The following is a 24,671-nucleotide window of genomic DNA, read 5'->3' as shown; positions in this document are numbered from 1 at the left end:
CATATTTATAATCTATGACAAAAATATCGTAAACTAGGTTAGTGGATAACTCAGCAGCAAGTTACTCTAGAAAAATCATTGCACAACAATTTTAGAAATCCAAACATTTAGTGAAAAAACAATATTTTGTGGGGAACAAATAAAAGTGTTGTACTAAATATGGTAAAATGTTACACATTGCTATTTGTATTATAAAATCAATTAATGAAAAACATTCACAAAATGTATTTTATATATATAAGTATATACTATAAAATTAAAAAACATTTCTTTTAAATGTATAGCATATTTTTAATAAGGCAACAACATATGATAGATTCAATTGGACAAAACAAATACAGTGCGGCACGAAGCGCTTACAATATGCGCATCCGGTGTGCAGAATGATACACTTGAAGCAGCACGGAGTCACAGCACGCAGCGCATTGCATTAAAAAGTGCAAAGCACAAAGGCGAGAGAAATTGATGCGTAGTGTATTATTATATCTGTGCAACAGTTATTGAGCCTTTCTTTTAACAGTTTTATATTTCAGTTACTGTGCGCGTTAAAAACAATTTATAGTCTTTTCTACACCCGTGTTTTTTTCTCACAGACACCCGGTAGCAAGTAACAAAACAGCATTAAACTCCGGCAAAAAGATAAAGTCCTATTTCCAAAATCATAAACATTTATTTTCAAATCAAGTATAATAATGGGAACACAGAATGATCTTGGAGAGAGCTTTACCGAGTTGACTGTTGTAATGTGACAGTAACTGGGTTTGAAGGGTGTTTAAAGGCTGAACGAATGACTGACAGCCACAGCAGAGAAAAGAGTTTGTGTGAACTTTAATGTAAGGACTTAAATATTCATATTGTAACGATCACTTTTACGGTAATTCCAGATAGAATGAGAACTGCGCATGTGCATAGAGTGTGTGCGTCTGGAAGGGAATGAAAAAGGTGAGCAGGAGAACAGATAACCGCTCTACCGACCTTGTACTCTTTTCCTTTTATTTTTCTGTTTTTGTTTGTGACCCAAGTTGAATGTTTATTTGTATCCCTTCTCTCACTCCACCCCCATGTATGTGGATGAGTGTGGTGATGTTTAAGTCGTTTTATTAAGTGCTTATGATATTAGGAAAGCTATTAGTTTGTTTGTATCTTTTTCTTTTTATTTAAATATTTGTTTTTATGTCTGGTATAGAACATTTTGAATCATTTGCTTTAGAATATGTCTATTTCTATGTATTTATGCTTTGATTTGAATGAAAACAGCTCATCCGAGCAGCACGGCTGACACAGATGAAGTAGTAACACAGAATAATACGCACAATCTCAGATTTGGCACCTCATGGAGAAGTTGTGTATTTACGCTTTGATTTGAATGAAAACACCTGATGTAGAAGTTATATATCGGATCGGTGCATCGCTAGTTTTTTTTGTGTGCTGTGGAAACTTTTTAAAAAGAATAACTAATATAATACTTACTATTTCTGCAGCATGATAAGTGTAGATCAGGGTTATTATAGTTTTTATATATATATATATATAATATATATATATATATATATATATATATATATTATATATATATATATATATATATATATGTATATATATATATATATATATATATCCATATATATATATATATATATATATATATATATATATATATATATATATATATACAGTGGTGTGAAAAATTGTTGGCCCCCTTCCTGATTTCTTATTTTTTTACATGTTTGTCACACTTTAATGTTTCAGATCATTAAAAAAATTTAAATATTTGTCAAAGATAACACAAGTGAACAGAACATGCGGTTTTTAAATTAAGGTTTTTATTATTAAGGGAAAACAAAATCCAAAACTACATGGCCCTGTGTGAAGAAGTGTGACAAACATGCAAAAAAATAAGAAATCAGGAAGGGGGGTCAAAAATTTTCACACCACTGTGTGTGTGTGTGTTTATATATATATATATATATATATATATATATATATTATATATATATATATATATATAAAAATATATATATATATATATATATAAAAAAGAAGAAATATATATATATATATATATATATATATATTTTTTTTTTTTTTTTTTTTTTTTTTTTTTTTTTTTTCAGGGTAGTTGCCAAGACAATATTTCAATCTTAAATAAATATATAATATTACATTTATTGTATAATATATTTAAATATATTTAATATATTTATTTTTGTTTACCTTGATGTACTAAAATAATGTAAAAACTTGGTAAATAAAAAAAAAAAAATACACAAAAAAACAAAAAAAAACAAAAAAAAAACACACACAGCACACAACCAAAGTCTATTTTAATTTTTGAAGCCAAGCACAAGGACGAAAGTGACTGACATTATGATAAACCAATCAGAGGCAGATTGAGAATAGAATGTGGGTTCACAGTCAAACAGAGGAACTGACTGCTTTATCAGAGTTTCTCAGCTCACAAAGCTGTTATTCAAAAAGACCACACTGCGTTATCAACTTGAGCAAATCAGTATATAATGCTGCCAGCAGACGAGCTCAATCACTGCAAATAAAACAAACTCTCAACAGCAGATCTCACAAAAACTCTGGCAGTACAATGGTACGTTAATATATATCATGCTACTGAATGCTTACCACATTCAAATACATTGTATTTACATGAAAGATGCTCACCAAAGGTGCATTTTTTTTTTATCAAAAATACAGTAAAAATTTTGAAATATTATTACAATTTAAAGTAACTGTTTTCTGTTTGAATATATTTTAAAATGTAATTTATTCCTGTGATGTAAAGCTGAATTTTCAGTATCATTACTCCAGTTTTCAGTGTCACATGACCCTTCAGAAATCATTCTAATATGCTGAGCATTTATTTGAAATAAAAACTGTAACATTATAAATGTCTTTACGGTCACCTTTGATCAATTTAATGCATTTCTGAATAAAATGCATTAATTCAAAAACAAAAATCTTGCTGACCCCACACTTTTGAAGTATAGTGTATATACAGTAATACCATGTTGTGTTTTGTGAGTGATTATAGATTTGCACGCTAATCTCAGACATCTGTCAGTTCAAGATACTTTCCTTGATTCGAAACAGCGATGCACATTTTCTCACCTTTGCATATATTAGGAGCACCGCTCGCACTGCACACAAATATTTATTTAGCAACCTCAAGGGTCGCTAGGCAACAGTGAAGGAAACACCAAAATGATTTTAAGTGCTACAAACACATCACTGATAATGGAGCTTCAAAATCTGTCATGCAAATGCGATATGCACATTGCACACGCACCCTCACACACACACACACAGGAAAAGATCAAGTCCTATGAGAAATTCTGGTGACTGAGTACCGAGACTATTTTTACAGAATAAGTAAACATTTATTTCCGTAGATCTCAACAGAGCATTAGAGGAATGATTTATGAGCGAATCATTCAGTAGTGAATCAACTGATTAATTGAAAAGATTCAATTCAAAAAGAATGATTCATTTACAAATCAAATACGGCTTCTTCTCTCTGGAATTGTCCTGGAGAGCTAGAGATAGATTTAATAACAATTATAAATAACTCTATAAGGGTTTTCTTTTGTGCACAAAATCCAACTGGAAAACAGAAATAACAACATGCCGTCATGCATTTGACTGTAAAACATGTTATCTACAGGAGTCACACTGTCGAGCTTTCATTAGAGGCCTTCTGAATGCATGCGGCACTCAGTCACAAATTACGGTAATTTGTCTCATCTTTAAAATACACATTTGTGAGGTGCCATTGTACAGGTAATTTCCACAGGTAAACATCTTCTGAAGCACACACTCACGTTTAAGGAAGTCAGGAGTCTAAAATGTCCTAACAAAAAATCCCACAAACAAATTTGTGGACAAACAACTCTAATCTTGGGCTAAATGTCATCATGCTAGACAAAACAGCATTAATAGTTGCACAGTAGATGGAATATTTGCAGTATTCAACAGCTGAAACTCACATTTAAAGGGACAGTACCCCAAAAATGAAAATTCATCTCAGTCTTTATTTATTTACTTTCACGTCTTTTAAAACCTATATGATGTTTCTTACATAGAACACAGAAGATGACATTTAATAGAATGTTCATGCAACTCTTTTTAAAGGGGGTCATATGATGCGATTTTATGTCTTCCTTTGTCTTTGGAATATTAAAAGCTGTTTGTGCATACAGAAGATCCGTAAAGTCGCAAAGATCAAAGTCTCAATCTTCCTAAAACGCCTCATGTCTACGTCACTGTTTGGGAAGATTTGCATAACACCGCCCAAATGTATACGCAAAGAAGGAAGGCGTAATTTTTATCCTTGCTGTAGTATTGTTGCCGCCACTAGATTCAAGAACATTCTTCAAAACATCCCCTTTTGTGCTTCACTAACTAAAAAAAGCACATGATTTTAAACTGACATGAGCAAATGACTGTTTAGAATTAAATTTTTTAGATAAACAATCCCTTTACATCTCTAAAGGTTTCAGCTTTCATACACATATGATGAAACGTCACCACAGCGTGTGTGTTTCTCCGATCAGGTGACCTACTTCAGGTGCACACTTCCCTTGTGGACACTCACTGCTTCTAGCACAGCTCAGCAATGCATTATGGGAATGTGTCTAATTATTTCCCACTTTTGCTTGGTAATTTTCTCCTGGTCTGATTTTAAAACACACACACACACACTGTTTTTAAGTTTTCTATGTGTGAGCACAGACACATGCTCACACACAAGACATTCACACACATGCAGCAGGAAACATGTTGGCTCCAGTTACAGGGCAGAACGTGACCCCAGCAGCAGGCCAGTCTGTGTGTATGTGTGTGTGTGTGTGTGTGTGTGTGTGTGTGTGTGTGTGTGTGTGTGTGTGTGTGTGTGTGTGTGTGTGTTAGTGCACATTTGCTTGTCATTCTAGAGGTCGGTGGCCTGGGTTGGGCTCTTGTGTGTGTGTTTTTTTATGGAAGTGAAGGCCAGTCCCAGTCTCGCAGTCTATTTGCAGATCGCGTTAAGCAGCGCTGAATCTTTTTATCTTCAGTCTTCAGAAACAATCATCTGGGCTCAGCGCAAACTCAGCATCCAGATGATGCAAACATCCACCATACGGGACATTAAACCTCCATGTGCACGTCTGACCATGCGTTTTAACTGGTTTGCTGGATGTCTAACACACCAGCAGCATGTGGCTTCAGTTAAACAACTTCACTGTTACACCAAACCTTTCTCATTTTCTTCATATTTCACAGACAATACTTTATCACTTTCACTTAAGGATGCACAATATTTATTGTGAACACATAAGCTGTTGACTGACAGTGGAAATTTTAATTATGGATTTTGCCTATTTGTAGATTTTAGATTACTTTTAGGTTACTTTCTACATTACAGCAAAAATGTAACACTTATGAGCCATATTTTTTTGAAACAAGCTTTGTTACACTGAAAAGAATTTGGTGTAGGATTTATTTGAAACAAATTCCATTCAGAAATTGGTAGTAAATTTCACAAATTATTACAAAGAAACAGCAACACGCTGAATTAAATGCGAAAGTTTGAAGTGGAAAGACTGAAATCAAATATTTTTGATGTGATTTTTATAGCGTACAACTTTCTTATCAATGGTTTTTCTTGTCAAAATAAAAAGTCATTCAAATGTCATAGTGTATATTATAATGTAATAATGGCTAAATTCACTTAACAGAATGTTAATTTGACATTGACAAAAAATATTCAAATGAGCTTTTAGTGAGTTATACACATACAAATCTGTGTAAGTTTTTTTTTTTTTTATTAAAAAATGGTATAAAATATATAATTATAAATATTAGTGCATATCAGTACAAAGTATTAATAAATATTAGTACAAAATTTAAATGTTAGTGCATCCCAGCCTCCACTTCTTTAAACATATTATAAGTTTATGATTAAGTTGTAAGATATTGTTTTGATATTTGATTATTATTTATAATTATTGGAATACATTTTACAAGAAAATATTTAAATCTTTCTATTTCAATATTTCATGTTAAATTCAATGTGTTACTCATGCTGATTCTTTGTAATTATATGTGAAATTTACTAGCGATTTCTGAATAAATGTTGTTGTTTCTACAACAATTTTTTTTTGTGTGTGTGTGTGAATTTAAAGATGAAGCCTGTAATTTCTGGGCTATTTTTGTCACCAAACTAAACTGCAAAAATAACAATCCGGTTTCCATAAACACATTCCCTGTTTTCCATTGGTCAGACGAACAGTTAGTCCCGCCCCCAAACTGAAATCAGTCAGTTTGCTCAAGCTGAGCAATATTTTGAAAACACGGCGTTACACTTTTTCAGAGAAATCAACAGAATTTATTAATAGCTGTCTCCAGCATAAGAGAAAATAACACATTTCAATCTCACAGTTCACATTCAAATCTCAATAACTAAAACTTTAACATTTATTTTACTTATAATCTTAACTATAAGCCATAACCATGCTTTAGCCAGTTAGTATAACCAGTACTAGACAACATGCCTTAGTTTGACACAACTACAACTTTTTGTCAAAACATAGTGCATCAAATACAAGCACTCACAAACTCAACTTTGACTGAACTTACCCGTAACTGCTGGACTTTTAACAGCGTCTCTCCTTTAATAGGGTCCATGACTCCCCAGAAGTCAGGGGGCTGATATCCTTCACTATTACAGTAGCCACACCCGAGCGGGACAGCTGAGACGTCCGAACAGTGTGTCCGAATGCGACTACAGATATGTGTATGTATGCGAGTGTGTGTGTGAGCGTCCACCTTGCCTTATTCCCACACGACTGAGCAAACACAGACATTAACATGCAAATAGAAGTGAAAGCCTTAAAGGTTGCAGTAAAGGTTATCAGTTATGTCATAAATGGTTTTCTTTGTTTTATTTCCTGTTTCGAAGCAGAACAGAGATTTGTGTCTTTCATGTCATACGCAGATTTTCATTTACTACTCTTGTATGATTATGATCTGACCTAGCTATTCTTTTGGGTTCAACAATACTAAAAGGTTTATCCATAGGTTAACATACAAAAAAATTAAATAATATCCATTTTACGGTTAATGTTAGGGTTGCAGTTAAAAGTTAGTCTATATCATTTATAATTTCCTAATTTTCCAAACCCTTCAAATCAATAGGAAGCAGTGTTATTTTGGAATTATTTATATACTATTACTATTTATTCATATTTTGAATTTGCTTTTATTTTTTACATATTTTTTATTTTACTTTTAGGAATTTTATGTGTTTCTTATTAGTTAAAAATATAATATAAATAAATATATATTACATATGTATTAAATATATTAAAATTAATATTACTATTAAGCTTTAATTTATTTTTAATTAAATTTTAGCTTTTGTACTTTTAGTACTTCAAATTAAATATATAAATATTAGATTAAAAACTTGCACAAAAAATGTTTCTTTGGTTGCTATCTGAAATATGTTTTTTTTTATTTCAGCTTATTTTCAATTAACAAATTTGAACTTTTAGTTTTAGTAAACTAGAAAGTACTTATATAGATATAATAAATAGACATTCCTCTACATACACTGTAATAATTATGCTAACTTCTCTCACTAGGTGTAGTTTTGTTGGGTTACTATCAGTGTTTCTTCATTTTTTTTCTGTAATATTATTTACATTAAACAGGTTTACATAAATATCCTGGATCAAAATAAAAATGAGTTCCTCTGGATTTAGTCTGGAGCTGAACATGCTCTCTTCAGTCTGGTATTATTGTTCTAAGCACTGGGACTTACCTTCACCTGCCAGATAATAAAACAGGTGGAAAAACCAAAACTAGCAAGGACAGAGCAATCCGAGTCATATCTAGAGATCAGAATATCATAACTAGATACATGGAGGCGAGCCTTTTGACTTTAGGCAGCAAATAACCAATTAGCAACCACCCAGAAAACCACAGCTCCGTGCTAAAAGTCACTCAGCAAACACCTTAGAAAACACCTTAGAAAACACATAGCAACACTCTGGAAACTTCCCAAAACCACTCAGCACCACTGAGCATCACTTTCAGCATCACTTTCACACCAATTATGAGATAGACTTGATCTGCTGAAAAATTGAGCAACATCCGATTGGACTGTTTCTGCAGGGAGCGTCTCAAACGTGCTGCAGTTATGAAATACACTTCTCTCTCTTTGTCTCTGAAACAATCACATGTTTTGCCACACTTGACTTCCTCTCTGAATGGACGCGTTTGTGAGCTTCCAGCCCGAGGGGCTCAAACACACACAAGCTCTCTTCAGGAAAGCCACAAAGCTCTTGCTTTCTTACTCAAGAGCTTGTTCTTGAAATTAAAGCATACTTGGTTCCTCAGATTTGCACAAATACGATCTAATGCTCCATAAAACCTATGAATCCATCACATGATAAACACACACTCACAAATAAGACTGAAAAATGCTTAATTTATCACACAACAATGAGTCAAAAGCATCTGAAAACTTTAACTTTATCTGTTTATTTAAAAACTTCAACTTTGTGTATTTTGACATTGGAAACAAGCTTCTTTTTCCAATTAATTTTTTTAACATTATTTTCATTTACCAATGTTGGATATTCACAAAAATGTAAAATGTGTTTAGACGGAAAGAGAGTCAAAAGCAATGGAAAAGTGGGCCACTGTTGAGTATAGACTAATAAATTCTATAATTGGACAGTTCAACACTGTGAGAGACAGATTCATAGATAGACAGAAAGATAGACAGAATGACAGAACGAACAGAACGATAGACAGAGTGACAACAATACATAGAAGAATAGAAAGACAGATATATGACAGATAGAGCAACTGAAGAATATTGATGGATGGATGGATGGATGGATGGATGGATGGATGGATGGATGGATGGATGGATGGATGGATGGATGGATGGATGGACGAACAAAAGAGAGATTACGACAGAACAATAAACAGAACAATAGATGGAACAATAGATCAAATAAGAGGAACAGAACAATAGAGAGAGTGACAAAATGTTGGATAGATAGATAGATAGATAGATAGATAGATAGATAGATAGATAGATAGATAGATAGAACCTGAGAGGTTGTTTCATGAAATTGCACTTAATATAATCTTATGCTAAACAACAGAGCAGCATTCCAAACGGATGATGTCATTAGAAAGTGCTACTGTTCATCAGAGATGACGTCATCAGCCGGTGCCAAAAGGACTGCACATGATTCATGTTTACTGCTACAGAAAGAGATGAAAACAATCATTATGTGTGTAGAGGTGTATTGTTTCTCAGTACTACATTCTTCAGCAGTGCAGCTCACAGAGGAAGTGCTGAACCTATAATACAGCCTACAAAGAGTCTAACAGCTAAACCCACCTCTGCTGCAAAAGACTGTGAGTCATTCAGGGCCTCTCACAACTTCACAATGAGTGAGGATGAGGCAGATTTCAACTAATTCAGTGCAACAGTGCCTCCCACTTCCTGTCATGCACTTCCTTGCGCTAACATGACTACTAACCACAGAGAGAAATCATGAAATATGTCAGTAAGGAGATGCAAGGCCTCACAGATGCAGAGGAGCAAAAAACAGATCAAATGACAGAATGAGACAGACAGATAGATAGATAGATACATAGATAGACAGATACTCTTCTGAGAGAAAATAGTTTCTAAACCAACGTTTTTTAGGGTAAATGAATCACACACACACACGGTCAAAACATGAGTCTTCTTATCTTAGAGAGCATTTCATATAAAGAAAGAGCAGAGCGGTGCTTTTATTCTCACTAATGTAAGCACTCTGACACGAGAATGAACTGTGCGTGATTATTTGCTATGACGTCATTACTAAAGCATGACTGCACCGGCGTTCACCTTACCCCCCCCCCCAAACACACACACACACACCCACACACACAGTCTTCACATCCAACATATCTATCTTACCCCTTTAACATTCCTGTTTCTGCTCACAGGACGAGCACATCCCCCTCGCTGGATTTAACCGCACACTAATCATTCTCACACTGAAGAGACTGAGGACTTACACTCCATATATCTCTAGCACATACACACACACACACAGGGACTGTAAAGTAGGATGGAGATACAGTAGAGCCTTTCTTCATTATAGAGCCACTGCAGGACGACACACTCAAGGGTAAAATGAGGGAGAAGAGATTTAAAGACACAGTGCATCATTTAAATACTTGATAAATATCAATTTCATAATATTTTTTTCTTAATCTTTCACAGTGAAAGGTTACAATAGTATTAATTTTTTTTGATATTTTTATTTAAAAAAAGTTAAATAATAATAATTTATTATTATTACTGTTGTTGTTGTTACATATATATTAATATTTTTATTATTTTATAGTCAAATTGATAATGTATGTACTCATATATAAAATAAATTATATTTTATATAAATTTCTACATTTTTGGATTAATTTGGTCTTTTTTGGTCAACATTTTTTTTGGCTAAAAATTAATTAAATTAATATTTTATATAAATAAAAATTAATTTAATTAATAAAAAATGTATCATAAAAATCTAAAATTTTCCCCAACATCATATAGCCCTAGTTTCCAAATTTAAATTAAATGGTTAGTTTACCCAAAAATGACAATTTACTCAACCTTCTTTCATTCTAAATGTTTTCTGATGTTGAACACAAAAGGGAATGTTTTGTGGAATGTTTATGCTGCCCTTTTTTTAATTAAATGTTTATTTTACTTTAATTGTTCAAAAGAATTAACTTTTAATACTCAAAAAAGACCCAAGTTTGGTGTTAGTTATGATTAGTCACAACACAAATGAGAATAAACGGAGCAATTCCAAGAGGGTCCTAATAAACACAAGCGAGTTTAATTCATTTAGTACACAGATGTCAAACCATCTGCGATGTGTTTTGCACAATATTTAAATTTAACGCAAGTGGAAACGAGATTGTCCACTGCAGCGGAGGCAAAGGTTTGCAGTGTAGCATTACTGAAATATCAGTCACTTCCTCACACAAAGCTATTTATGACTTCAGAAGTCATCAAATATCCCGCATGCATCATATAGACTTATACTTTTACTGAGCTCAACAACTCCAGTCCCCATTCACTTTCATTGTATGGAAATGCATGAAGAGCAAACATTGATCAATTCTGGGGGAATTTGGTGAACTACTTTGGTCACACTGCATTCTGTTGTGGTCTGTTGGGTAAAAAAAAAAAAAAAAAAAAAACTTTTCATGCAACACACATACACAAAAATCTAATAAGTAAAATTACATGGTATGGATTGTCATTTTGCGGCTGTAATAAGCAAGAAAGGTCTAATAACATTCCAGCATTCCTCTTTAAAACAGCCAATTGCATTCCAGCTTTATGTAAACAAGTGGCATATTGCATTTAAGCATTCCTCACTATCTTTATACCACTTGTTTTTTACTGCTCTGTATGAATCAACTCCCTGCTGAGTCGACACTAGTGAATCAGCAGGGATGATCTTCTGAATCACAGAGATTAAACGATCAGCAGGGATGAATCACTTGATCTGATTCTCCACGACGGAGACTGTGGAGATGAAGCCCGGCGGGAGTCGCTCGCACAGTCTGAAGCCAAAAGAAGGAAGAAAAAAGAGAGGAAAGAATCAAACAGAATGAGAAAATGTGAGGAAAAGAGGAGAACACTAAAAATGCTGAAGCAGGAAAGAGTTCACCTGCTACGGAGACTAGGACACTAAAGACAATGAGAAACTGTTGAAATGATAATATCTTATTAGTCGTGCGTGTGTGTTTATACAAGAGAAAATTCAGTCATTATGAGATTTTATCAGGCTTTCACTGAACATCCAATAGCTGCACAGTTATTTAGCATTGCATTTTAGCATAAAACGTTGTGCGTTTTGTCAGTCGGCTCAAATAAAGAATTAGTAAATGTGTTAAAAATTGCAGCTAAAGTTGATAGCGATTCATTCACACTGGAAATTAAGCCCGAGCTTAATTTGCATATGTCTTTAAGTTTAGTTTTTATCTAATATTTATAGTATCACTTCAGTTACTGAAAATGACTTCTAATAACAACTCTCGTCTCATGCATAGTAAAAAAAAAAATGCAAACTCAACACACTTCCTATATACTGCAGATATGAGAGATAAGTGTGGTTTGCGTGCTATTCTATACACAGTCAAAGGCAGAATACATTCACAAACACATTAGCTGACAGTGCTGTCATATCTTTATATAGCAGAAGTCGTAAAAGCAGCATTCAGATCACCTCTTCTTCCTGTCTGTACAGCATAAAGGATGCTGTTGGTTTTAAATTTGTGCTGATTTTTTAGAAAGGGTCATCACATGTGTGCTGAGGGTTTAAGATTTAAGTTTGCTGAAAAGAGAAAATAAAAAAAAGAGAGAATGATAGTTTGCATGAGATTAAGAGAACATCCCACAGGTTTGTGTTTAAATGTTTGTGTATGTTGGTTCGGCGCCAGTGGGCATCTACAACATGGCAGACGGCAGCTTACGGTTGTGACGCATGATACTGGCCTCCTCGGTTACTTGGCTCTTGTATGTGTGTGTGTGTGTGTGTGTGTGTCTGTGTGTGTGTGAGTCATGCACTAGTCAGATAGTAAATGCCCAGCTATATTTCCAGTATGCAACATGTTCTAACCACCAAAGTAAAAACGCAGTCTCTTGATAAACATGTAATTTATTTATTTTTTTACAATTCCAAAACTGAATTATAAATCTGACTCTAAATCTGGATGAGCCACACTTCACCCTCCTAATCCATGGTAAAAATCACTGTAATGCTCAACCTTGAGTGTCTTATTGCTTTATCTAACTCTAGATTCCTAAAGCAGCAGGTTCTCACTCTGTGAATAAGAATAGAAGGACAGTAAAATACACAACAATCATATTACGCAGCTCCAGCGCAGGTCACAGAGCCACTGTCATGCAGTCCTTAAAAGCAGATCAATACAAACAAAGACTGTGAGGATTCAGTTAGCGATCAATCGGGCCCCTGGCATCAGGGGTCCCTCCGGCCTGACCTGCAGAAATCCCATTAAATCAGACTCTTGAAACAAACATCCTTATATGTGTGTTTCTAAACCACTAATATTCAATACAAACCTATAGCACTTTGCACAATATATAAAAATTCAGTAAAGATAAACTTTATGTCGACTTGAGCAAGCCTGACCAGAAAGTTATAAAAGTAGAAAACTAGTATGCGTAATCCGGTTTTGACATCTTTAAAGTAGCTCTGGGCATCTATGACATGCTATGATCGCTCTTCTCAAAACAATTTGTTACAGAATCTGCTTCTCGTGCCGATATTTGCATCGCATTGGATGACAACACACAAGGTAGTGTGGCTGACATTTCCGCACCACAACCGATACGGACTAAAAATACCCAGAGGTGCATGGACAAGTACAACAGGCCCTAGAGATGCACAGACACTAGTGTGACAACCAGCAAGAGGTTGAAAATCTCTGTCATGAGACCAAACACAAATAACTCATTTAAACATCCGCATCAATATCACATCACTAGCACACACACAATCACAACTACACACAAAAAAGTGCATAAACTGGGGTCATCAATACATATAAATATGTACTTAATCTATCTGCTATTTTCTGAATATTTATACATTTATAAAGAGGATGTATATTTATATAGGCAACTTAATTTCTTTTATATATTATTATGTTATTCAGGTATTGAATTCTTGTATGCATATTTTTATATTGAATGTGTAAGTGTGAGTATATATGCACACGTTTTACATAAATATACTATATAAAATATATAGTATAATATATACTATTCAAAAATACAGCATATATACACACACATATATATGATATGCATATAGTGAGAGTGAGCATATGATGTGTGTGTTTTGTGTGTGTGTGTGTGTGTGTGTGTGTGTGTGTGTGTGAGTGTATTTATATATATAATTGATTATGTGTAAATGTATTTTTTTGTAAATTTTTTTATTGTTATTTTTTTTATATTTATTTTTTTTATATATGTATATTTTTATATACATGTATGCACTGGCGTTCCCAAAGCGGCTTGGCTTTACGCACAGTGCTCGTGAACCCGTTATCAGAGCCGTTGGCGTGTTAATCGACCCCCGTCGCGCTCGGTACAAACTCACCCATAGCTCGGTTCCCCAGCTCATGGTTTCCGCGGGTTCTTCGCGTAATAATCCACGATTCGTGCGTTCGGACGAGTTTGTACTCCAAACCCAGCAGCGGAACAGCGTCCGTGTCTCTCGCTTCTCGGCTTCGCGCGCGTGCGTGTGTGTATGTTTGCGTGGGGGGTGAGCGTTCGCGCACTGACTCTCTCTCTCTCTCTCTCTCTTTTCCAGATATGAAAAAAGCCGCCTAAAAAGAGGCGATTCTGTACGCGCGTTTCCTCAAAATGCACGGAACCTCAGAAACACACTCACTCACTCACACGCGCTCTCTCTCTCTGAGAGACAGACGCAGCGATCGGCCGCGCGCCTCTCTGCCCCGGTGACAGTTGCAATGGCGGGAGCGCGCACAGCGTAGAACTGAGAAGGGATCGGGAAAAAATCGTTAAGTGATGATAATTCACCCGCCGTTCAAAACAATAAGATCTGTTATTTAACAAGTTTTTCTTTCTCTTGTTATCCCATGTCCCTTTTTGGGTGCTGAAAAGTGTTTTATACATAAATAAATAATTTCATAAATATTTCAAAAAGTGTGGTATTATGACAATGTGACATATTAAGAATATAATGTATAATTTGTAGTTTTACGTTTTCTCATCGTAATTAAAGAAATAAAACATTTTAGACAGGTAGATGGTAAAAAAAAAAAACACTAAATATTGTAATAAATGTAAAATTTAATTCAGTGATGTGAATGCATTTTTGGATCGTGTCCGTTTATTTCAGAGGTCAGCTCTCTGCATTTTGGCAAAACTCTTATAAATGTTTGAAAGATTTAGTTTTGCTGTTTTAAAAGATTTCTGCAATGCACCTCATATAAACAATGATAAAATGTCATTTTGGCAGGAGCACGTGAATACTGACAGCTGCAGATGGAGCTTGTCAGAAGAAAAAAGCGTGCAGCGTCATCTAGTGGACAGGGATCAGGATCATAAAATGATTTTAGCATATTGAAGTTAGTGAGATTGATCCAGTTCACCTATCTGTAAACACCTAACTATGCCCTGAATCAGTAAATTGTTGTTGTTGTTGTTTATATCGTTTCCATCTGTCTATAGCTTTTAACTGCGTCTCCTGTGAACTCTTCTGGTCGGATTTTCAGAATTATTATTTATATATTTATTTATTTATTTGCGTGGTGGTATGTCTGAGGAAATAATAGTCTAATGTAATTTTTTCACATAGTTAGGTAACACAGATATTTAAACATTTCAAGGGAATGAGACTCATCCACAATGTAGACGTAAGCTTGTGTTATTAAACATTAAATATTAAACACTCATATTTCTTCACTAGCTTTCTGCTATAGCGTGTACTTTTAAGGTTGTCTCCTTATGACAAATTGCATGAGTTGTAGTACAGTAGATTTTGTCTGACAAAGCACCAACATAATAAGTGAACACTGTGTGGACTGATGTGGTTTGCAGTCTAAATTTTGTATCTTTTTCTTCATGTCACCAAGTAAAAACCCCGAGTTCAAATTTGATGTGGTTTGCAGACAAAAAGTCTTTTTCTTCACCAAGTTCATTTTTTTTAAACTGAGCTGAAATTTTACTCTTCCCATTCTTTGGGGAGAGAAACTATTGAAATAAAGTGCTGTTTTAATGCTTTTTTTATGCAAGATGAGAAAATAGGGAGACTTGTTAATGCCTGATGGTCTTTTATGTTGGTATTTTAAAAGAACACTGTCATATGTATTTTGGGAGTTATCATTGTGGTGAAGTGGATGTAAAAAACACGTCTTTGATAAACATCTACTGCAGCATGTTTGAAGAAAAATTAAATTTTACTTTATTTTTATTTATTTATTTATTTTGTGGTTTGTGTAAGTGTTGCATCGTTTCCTTAAAGTCACCAAGTAAAAAGTTCACTTTTCAAATGACAATATTTCAGTGAAGTTGAATCAAGTCAAGCTCTGAATTAACCCTTTAAGCCCTGAGGGCTTTTTTGCCTCACTGAAGTTGATGCTTTTTCTGAGTGCCATACACAAAAATAATGACTCATAACTCAAAGACTGTAGCACGGAGAGTCAAAAGGTTGGTATCGTTTGATAGAAAACCTTCTGTACTTTCAGGAGAAAAAAAACATCTAATTTGGACATTCTCCTGCTGAGAAATAGCTGATAAAAATTTAAGAAAAATTTGAGTCTGTCTTATTGTATCTGTCTTATTTGACATTCAATATCTCAGGACAGAAATAAAGTAAGAGGAAGTTTCTTTTTTGTTGATGTTCCCCATCATGTTAGCTGTATCTGTTTCAAATTTTGTGGTGATAGCATAACGTATCCAAAAGTTACAGCATTTTTGTTACAAAATAGGCCTTTTTGTTCAGCTTTTGACTCCCTGACGGCATTTTAAAAACTGTTGTTTTCTGAGTGCCATACACAAAAATAATGACTCATAACTCTAAGACCATAGCAAGGAGAGTCAAAAGGCAGGTATCATTTGATAGAAGTCGTTCTATATATTTAGGGGGAAAACATATTTGCATTTGAATATTCTCATGTGGAGAAATAGGTAATATAATATATATGAAAAATTAGTGTGGTCAAGGTATTTGCATTTGAATATTCTCATGTGGAGAATAGGTGATATAATATATATGAAAAATTTGTGTGGTCAAGGGAAATTTCTTGAAGTAATCAAAAGTTACAGCATTTGGAACCAAGATAACCCTTCTCTTAGCCCTTGAGATTATTGTTTTGAATTTGAAGTAATGCCTCACTCAAGTTTAATCAAAGCCCCAAACAATTTAACTTGTTTACTTGTTCACTCTAAACTGTAATGTAGACACATGCATTTCCTGTAAAGCTGCTTTGAAACAACGTGTATTGTAAAAAGCGCTATACAAATACATTTGAATTGAATGTATAGGGCTACTTAAACCAACCATCTTAAAGTGAGTTTGTCCATAAAATGAAAGCCATGGGTTCAATGTTTCATGGGCCCCAGCATTCTTTAAAGTATCTTTTTATGTTCTGTAAAAAAAGAACGTCATACATACTTTGTCAAATGATTTAGGAATGACAGCCATTCAGTGATGAGGATGTAATGTTATTAAAAAAACAGGTTCTTTAAAGAACCTTTGACTGAATGGTTCTTTGTGGAATCAAAGATGGTTCTTCTATGGCATCGCTGCGAAGAACCTTTTGAAGCACCTTTATTTTTGAGTGTATGATCATATTTTTTGATTCCTTGTAAATCCTTAAACTTTCCTTTATAATTAAATAGCAAGTAAATGATTTAAACTTAAGTTCAATTTCTCAGTAATGTCTATAGCCTACTTCTGTTAAGCTTTCATTTTCTCCTGAAGACCCTCCCCTTTGATAAGGTATAAAATGAGCACTGAAAAAGGCATGTTATTTCATTCAGCTCCTGATCAAAGATGGATCTGCAAATCTCAGTTTTTCTTCTGTTCGTTCTCTTCACTGCAGGTACAAAGACAAATAGTGTTTGTAATGTTATTGAGTACAAATACAGATTATTGATGTTTCTATCTATTTTATTATTAGATGTCACTCTCTCAGCTGTTATGAGTGTATGGGTCTGACGGGTTCTTGTGCGGAACAAAAGGTAAAAACATGTCCAAGTGGATCTTCCATGTGTATGAGTTCAACAGCAGTAACACAAGTTGGTAAGTCCAATATGATGGATCGAAATTCCCTGTTGACTGATGCTGTTTTTTACTGGTGCTGCTTCACTGGAAATGTAACTTCTCACAGAATTTACAATTGTTATGTAATTTCTGCTGTTTAATTTGTTTCTCTCAGATTGTTATGCTAACAATATAACTTGTATTAAAATTGAATCAATATTTGAAATGAGAAAATGCTGCATTTTGACGTTTATATATTTTCTGTCAAAAGAATATGTTGAACTGGTCTTTCCTGAATCATTCTTGTTTTCAGGTGACAGTAGTACTAAAGTGAAGATTAAAGATTGTGTTGCTGATTGTGTTAGTGGATCCATGAACATCGGCATTGTAAAGACATCTTTAGTGTGCTGTAACACAGACCAGTGTAACGTCCAAGACGCTCCAGGTATTGAGCTTTACTGACAATATTAAAACAATAATAATAATAATCTAAGGTCAACACTAATTTGACTTCCAAAGGACATTCAGTCAGGAAATACAGTACAGGGTGCAGCTGGTCAGCAGTGAATTGATTGAATGGAGCAGCTAATAGAGTGTTATTTCATTAGATTTTATACTTTGCACAGAAGATAAAACAATACATGTTTTGTCATGTAGATCCCTCTAATGTCCCCAATGGAAATAAATGTTACTATTGTGATGGACAGAGCTGCTCAAACACAGTGAGTTGTTCAGGGAGTGAAGACCGCTGCTTTAAAGCAACAGGTGAGAATCTGGAAAAGACAAAAGTCATTATTTTTATCTCTCTGATGTTTGGGATCATATACAGATCACATTTAGCAATTTACAACTTAGACTAACCTGTGTTTTCCGTCTTTTCATCAGGGAGTTCTGGAGGCCAGTCACTGGTTCTAAAAGGCTGTCTCTCTTAATCTCTTTGTGATGCTTCTACATCAGTTAATGATGTTCAGAGCATCTCGTGTTGTTCAGGGAACCTGTGTAACGGTGCTCAGAGCGTCACTCAGAGCTTCCTGTTCCTCTGCTGTTCTCTGCTCTCCTTCATCCTGCTGCACTGAATCCAGCAGCTCTTCACATTCTACAATGAGACACACTGTACTGAATATAGAGCTTGTGTTTTCTCTGTATGTATCTTTGGTGTGTTGATATGTTTTTATGAAATAAAATACTACAATTAATTCAGGCTGTAATAAAAGTCATAAATATATACTAATTTTTAAATAATGTTTTATTGTTTTAATTCTTAAAATAAAAATAAATGATCATTATGTTCAGAATAAGTGTGTTTGTTAGGTAATTAAATGTGCAATGAAGATGAAGTTCCAACAGACTTTAATAATAATTTAATGAAGGCAGATTTCACAAAGAGAACCAGTCCAACATAACATTAACTTAATATGGAATGCCAAATCTGACAAAATTAGAAATAAATAAATGTACAATAGAAAAATATACAAAGTAAAACATAAATAAAATAATTATTTGTACTTTAATTTCCTTATGTATATCTTTATTTTTTGCCACATTTATTTATTTTTTCTTTTATTTATTTATTTCTACATTTATTTATTTTCATATTTATGTATTTCTACATTTCTTTGTCTGTAGGGTAATGAGGAGGGTGTGTTTTACTTCAGGAATAGTAATCGAGTCAAAGTAAGCTTTGAGGCCACAGTGACACCTTGACGAGATACAACAAGTGTATCCTGCATGACGTGCCTGTTGATAGTGGGGTGAATGGCTTAGATGGGAAATATGGCCAAAATCTTATATCACGGGTTAAGCATTTAATATCACCCTAACTCTATGTATACTATGGAACCCCTAAAGGGACATGTAAGTGGGAAGAAAAAATATTTATAAAACCTTTTGCTTTCTATCACAAAACTTTTTTTAAATGACCTTATAACTTTCTTTCACTTTGGCTATTATTTGCACAAGATCTTGTTTCTGTTTAAGGCCAAGACACAAACCTGCTTTTGTCACAGCAGCTGCAGAAAACGATTTGAGCAGATAAATGATCTGAAACTACTAATATTAGGATTAAACACTATACTTTTTAAAAGTTCTTTGTTGGGCTTGATTTATGAATTAATTTGTTGATTTTTTTTCCTCAGAGAATAAATGCATGATTATTGCCACAGAAAATCATTGTAATAATACTATTAATAATGCTAAGTATTTCTCTGAATGGGAACTGCGCTGGTCTAAATACGCATAACATATTTTATTTATGGTTATTTATGGTTTTGCATTCTGTTGTAAAACAAATACAAACAAAAAAATCTGCACAAACCTTATCAGTTAATGGCTGTATCCTAAATCCCACTATGCAGTTTGCATCTGCGTCTTTTTTTTTTTTTTGCAGTCTATTCAGAGCTCCGGAGGTTGACGTCAAGTCCGGTTGTCCGGTGGATTCCAGACAACCAGTAGAGCGCTAGAGCGGCTGTTTTATGCATTTTTTAGCAAGATGAGAAAAGGGGGATATTATGGTTTTTTTTTTTGGTATTTTGGGAGTTATCATTGTGTTGAAGTGGATGTAAAAAGCACATCTTTGATAAACATCTATTGCAGCATGCTTGATGAAGTTATATTTGATGTTATTATTTTTTAATTTTACTTTTTATTTTTATTTATATATTTATTTTGTGTTTTATGTAAGTGTTGCATCGTTTTATTAAAGTCACGAAGTAAAAAGTTCACTTTTCAAATGACAATATTTCAGTGAAGTTGAATCAAGTCAAGCTCTGAATTAAGGTTTACATTCACTAGGTTAACTAATAATAACAAGGTTAAACAGTTCACAGAAACATAGTGAGACACAAACTAATGTTAGAAAGTACAGCTGCTGTCAAATTAGGCTTTTCTTTTTAGTTGACTATCATAAATAATTAAATGAGAAGATGATTGGTGCTCCCCTGCCTAACTTTCAAGATCTTTAAACCTGCAGAGTGAGAAAAAGGGGCTGGTAAAATCACTCTGGACCCCTCACACCAACACACTTCCTCTTTAAACTAAAGTGCACTGAGCACCAAAACATCCAGACACAAGAATATTTTTACCCCCATATTCCACCTGAACAATACATAACACATCTCAGGACTGTACATCTGAAAATATCTTCTCAAAACTTTTAATCTGTAAATAGCACATATGCACATTCCCAATTCTGTCTGTTGACATTTTCTTTTTCTCTATATTAAAAAAAAGTATTAAAAGTTAAAACTACAGCAGACTGACTCAACTCAACACTATACAGGCAAGAGAAAACTACAAAAACAAATGTACAGTATGTTTGCTACAGGAACACAAGCGCAGCTCCAAATGTGCATCCATGTAGTCCTCGCAAGATGTGTGAAAGCAAACTGAAGAAAGTTGTCCAGGATGGTGGATGAACCCCATCACATTCTGGAGTTTAATGTCCTGGTGTTTTCTAAAACAGCATTAATTTTAATTCACAAATGCATTCTTGAATATCATGATCATTCAGAGTATCATAACCGGCAGTAACATCCTGGATCTTCTGTGATTGATCAGAATGAGACTCTTCATCTCGACTACAAGAGACTGAGAGATCAGTGAGAAAAACAGGGCGTCCTATAGCAGGTTTAAATCAACTTCCTCATTGAAAAGGTTGGTGTTATGATAAAGGAAAAATACTTTTCTGTAATCTCTCATCAGGGAGAGAGAATCTCATACAATACTCACACTTTGGTCTCAGACGCTCCATGCTGTTCCATCTCACATCTTTCACTGGGTTTGTGTCTCTCGATCCTTTGGATTTTGGCTTTTTCAGTTTCTTCATTTTCTTGTTCTCGCTTTTCTGGAAATCAAACTGCAGTTTGTTGGGCATTTCGTCCCAACCACTCTCCCAATTTCTTTTTCACACTTGTGTCTGTTTCAAACAAACATTACATGAAAAATTAACCTTTAGTGAAAGTCGTGACATTTGTCAAGTATGGTAACCCATACTCGAAATTGGTGCTCTGCATTTAACCCATCCAAGTGCACACACCAGCAGTGAGAAGTGAACACACACCCGGAGCAGTGGGCAGCTATATGCAGCGCCCGGGGAGCAATTGGGGGTTCAGTGCCTTGCTCAAGGTCACTTCAGCCATGGGTATTGAGGGTGGACGAGAGCGCTGTTCATTCACTCCCTCCCACCTACAACTCCTGCCAGTACCGAGACTCGAACCTGCAACCTTCTGGTTACAAGTCCAAATCAACAATTGTGTTTGTTATGTAACATTTTTAGTACAGTTTGTCATATCTCATTCGTGTTAACACAACAATCTTTTCTAAAGAAATAATATAGAGAGGTTTAAGCACTTGAGATACACCTGAGGTCTGCAAGTTTAATCGGTGAAGTCACTCAGTTTGTCTCTGTTGCTTCAAACTAAAGAGCAATGATAGTTTTTACAGAATAACAAAATCTGATTTTCATCATAATCATTTATTCAATAGATATAAGTTTTCTTTTTCATTGTGGATAGTTGTACATTAAAAATATATCAATTCGTATTTGTTTGTAAGTAACTTGAAAGGTGCTAGCTAGGGGCTAAGGATGTTTTGTTACTTTGTCTTTCTTAAAGGTCTGAGCTATTAATCGGAAAAATACAGCTGCAACAATTACCTAATCGTGATGAGTGTACATTTTCTCCAGTTGCATCAACGGTTAAGCAATACTTCATAGCTGCTGCACAGAGAATTTGATGTAGACATGTAGGGAGATGCAGCACTTCTCCTTTAGAAACATGTGGCGTGTCGCGCAAAAGCGGCTTTGGTTGCGCGTTCGCGATGCTGGCATTATACGTAGACAACAAGTGTAGCTTCTTTGATTGTAAAGAGTTTCCGTGACAATTTATAACCCACTAGCTTGATTAAAGTCTTCTTGTGTTCTTTTTTTTAACTTGAACGAAATTTTGGTCATCACTCCAGTAATATTTTATAGTAGGCTGTATTGCAGGGGCGTAAGTAATTTCGTCTAACAGTTGGGGGGACAATAAGCATAAAATTCCTCAAGAGCAATTTTTGAAGGGGACACAGATAATACAGCTACATTACATAATGTTTTAAAATGCTTCATAAATATCTAACGGTGTGTAGGGATACAGAAACTCATCAAAAAAAAAATTTAATCCCTTCCTTATTTAATCACTTTTTTACGGTATACGTTTTTATATTTATAGTTTAGTATTTTTGTAGTTTAGTGTTGTTTTGGGGGTATTTGGTTTAAGTGTCTTTTTAGATGTATATGTCATGTTTTAAAAACTAATGACAGTAGGCTAAACTGAGTTTTGTCATTTCACTGCCATTAGCACCATTATCTACAAAATAAACCGTAGGCTATAGGACTTACCAGTAAACGCGTCCAGAGCCAGCCGAGGTGTTTCTACAATAAAATTAACATTTTAATGTGATATTCTTCTTCTCTTTTTTTTTATGTGTGTGTTTTTTGTGGATATATTTTGTTGTGTGTGTTGGTTCTTTAATTGGAACAATTTTGAGCTGAGGTGCGTCCATAGACATATGTGTATATGATTACGAGTTATGTCAAAACTGAAACTTCTGTAACCGCCCCCGTGCACACAACCGCCCACAAACACGTCATCTCCTTTTCACGGCCCAAGCATTTATGGGGCCCTAAACAGAATTTTACAATATGCATTTTTGCATTTACAGAAAAGAATGTTATTTTAACAACATAAATTATTATACACAGCAGCTGTACATCTGTACAAAAAACAACAACTCTTAATCTACAAACCCGATTCCAAAAAAGTTGGGACACTGTAACAAATTGTGAATAAAAACAGAATGCAATGATGTGGAAGTTTCAAATTTCAATATTTTATTCAGAATACAACATAGATGACATATCAAATGTTTAAACTGAGAAAATGTATCATTTTAAGGGAAAAATAAGTTGATTTAAAATTTTTAAATTTCATGGCATCAACACATCTCAAAAAAGTTGGGACAAGGCCATGTTTACCACTGTGTGGCATCCCCTCTTCTTTTTATAACAGTCTGCAAACGTCTGGGAACTGAGGAGACAAGTTGCTCAAGTTTAGGAATAGGAATGTTGTCCCATTCTTGTCTAATACAGGCTTCTAGTTGCTCAACTGTCTTTGGTCTTCTTCGTCGCGTCTTCATCTTTATGATGCGCCAAATGTTTTCTATGAGTTAAAGATCTGGACTGCAGGCTGGCTATTTCAGTACCCGGATCCTTTTTCTAGCCATGATGTTGTAATTGATGCAGTATGTGGTCTGGCATTGTCATGTTGGAAAATGCAAGGTCTTCCCTGAAAGAGACGGACATCTGGATGGGAGCATATTGTTCTAGAACTTGGATATACCTTTCAGCATTGATGATGCCTTTTCCAGATGTGTAAGCTGCCCATGCCACACGCACTCTTGTAACCCCATACCATCAGAGATGCAGGCTTCTGAACTGAGCGCTGATAACAACTTGGGTTGTCCTTGTCCTCTTTAGTCCGGATGACATGGCATCCCAGTTTTCCAAAAAGAACTTAAAATTTTGATTCATCTGACCACAGAACAGTTTTCCACTTTGCCACAGTCCATTTTAAATGAGCCTTGGCCCAGAGAAAACGCCTGCATTTCTGGATCATGTTTAGATATGACTTCTTTTTTGACCTATAGAGTTTTAGCCAGCAGCGGCGAATGGCACGGTGGATTGTGTTCACCAACAATGTTTTCTGGAAGTATTCCTGAGCCCATATTGTGATTTCCATTACAGTAGCATTCCTGTATGTGATGCAGTGCTGTCTATGGGCCCGAAGATCACGGGCA

General features: G+C 34.6%; 1 protein-coding gene and 1 pseudogene across 1 annotated transcript in view; one reads left to right on the top strand and one right to left on the bottom strand.

Annotated features, from left to right (window-relative positions):
* The window catches only part of LOC109108364 (formin-binding protein 1-like), a 67,378-nt gene extending 60,402 nt beyond the window's left edge, over window positions 1-6,976 (bottom strand). Inside the window, exon 1 of the mRNA XM_042778637.1 lies at window positions 6,625-6,976. Within this exon, the coding sequence (XP_042634571.1) occupies window positions 6,625-6,672 (48 nt within the window). The 5' untranslated portion in view covers window positions 6,673-6,976. The remainder of the gene's footprint in view (window positions 1-6,624) is intronic.
* A 10,765-nt stretch (window positions 6,977-17,741) lies between these two features.
* On the top strand, window positions 17,742-19,125 carry LOC109068007 (annotated as a pseudogene).
* Window positions 19,126-24,671: the final 5,546 nt, after the last annotated feature.

The sequence above is a fragment of the Cyprinus carpio genome, chromosome A21, assembly GCF_018340385.1.
Source record: "Cyprinus carpio isolate SPL01 chromosome A21, ASM1834038v1, whole genome shotgun sequence".
NCBI lineage: Eukaryota > Metazoa > Chordata > Actinopteri > Cypriniformes > Cyprinidae > Cyprinus > Cyprinus carpio.
The sequence above is the reverse complement of the archived record's forward strand: the minus strand, read 5'-3'. Positions and strand labels throughout refer to the sequence as shown.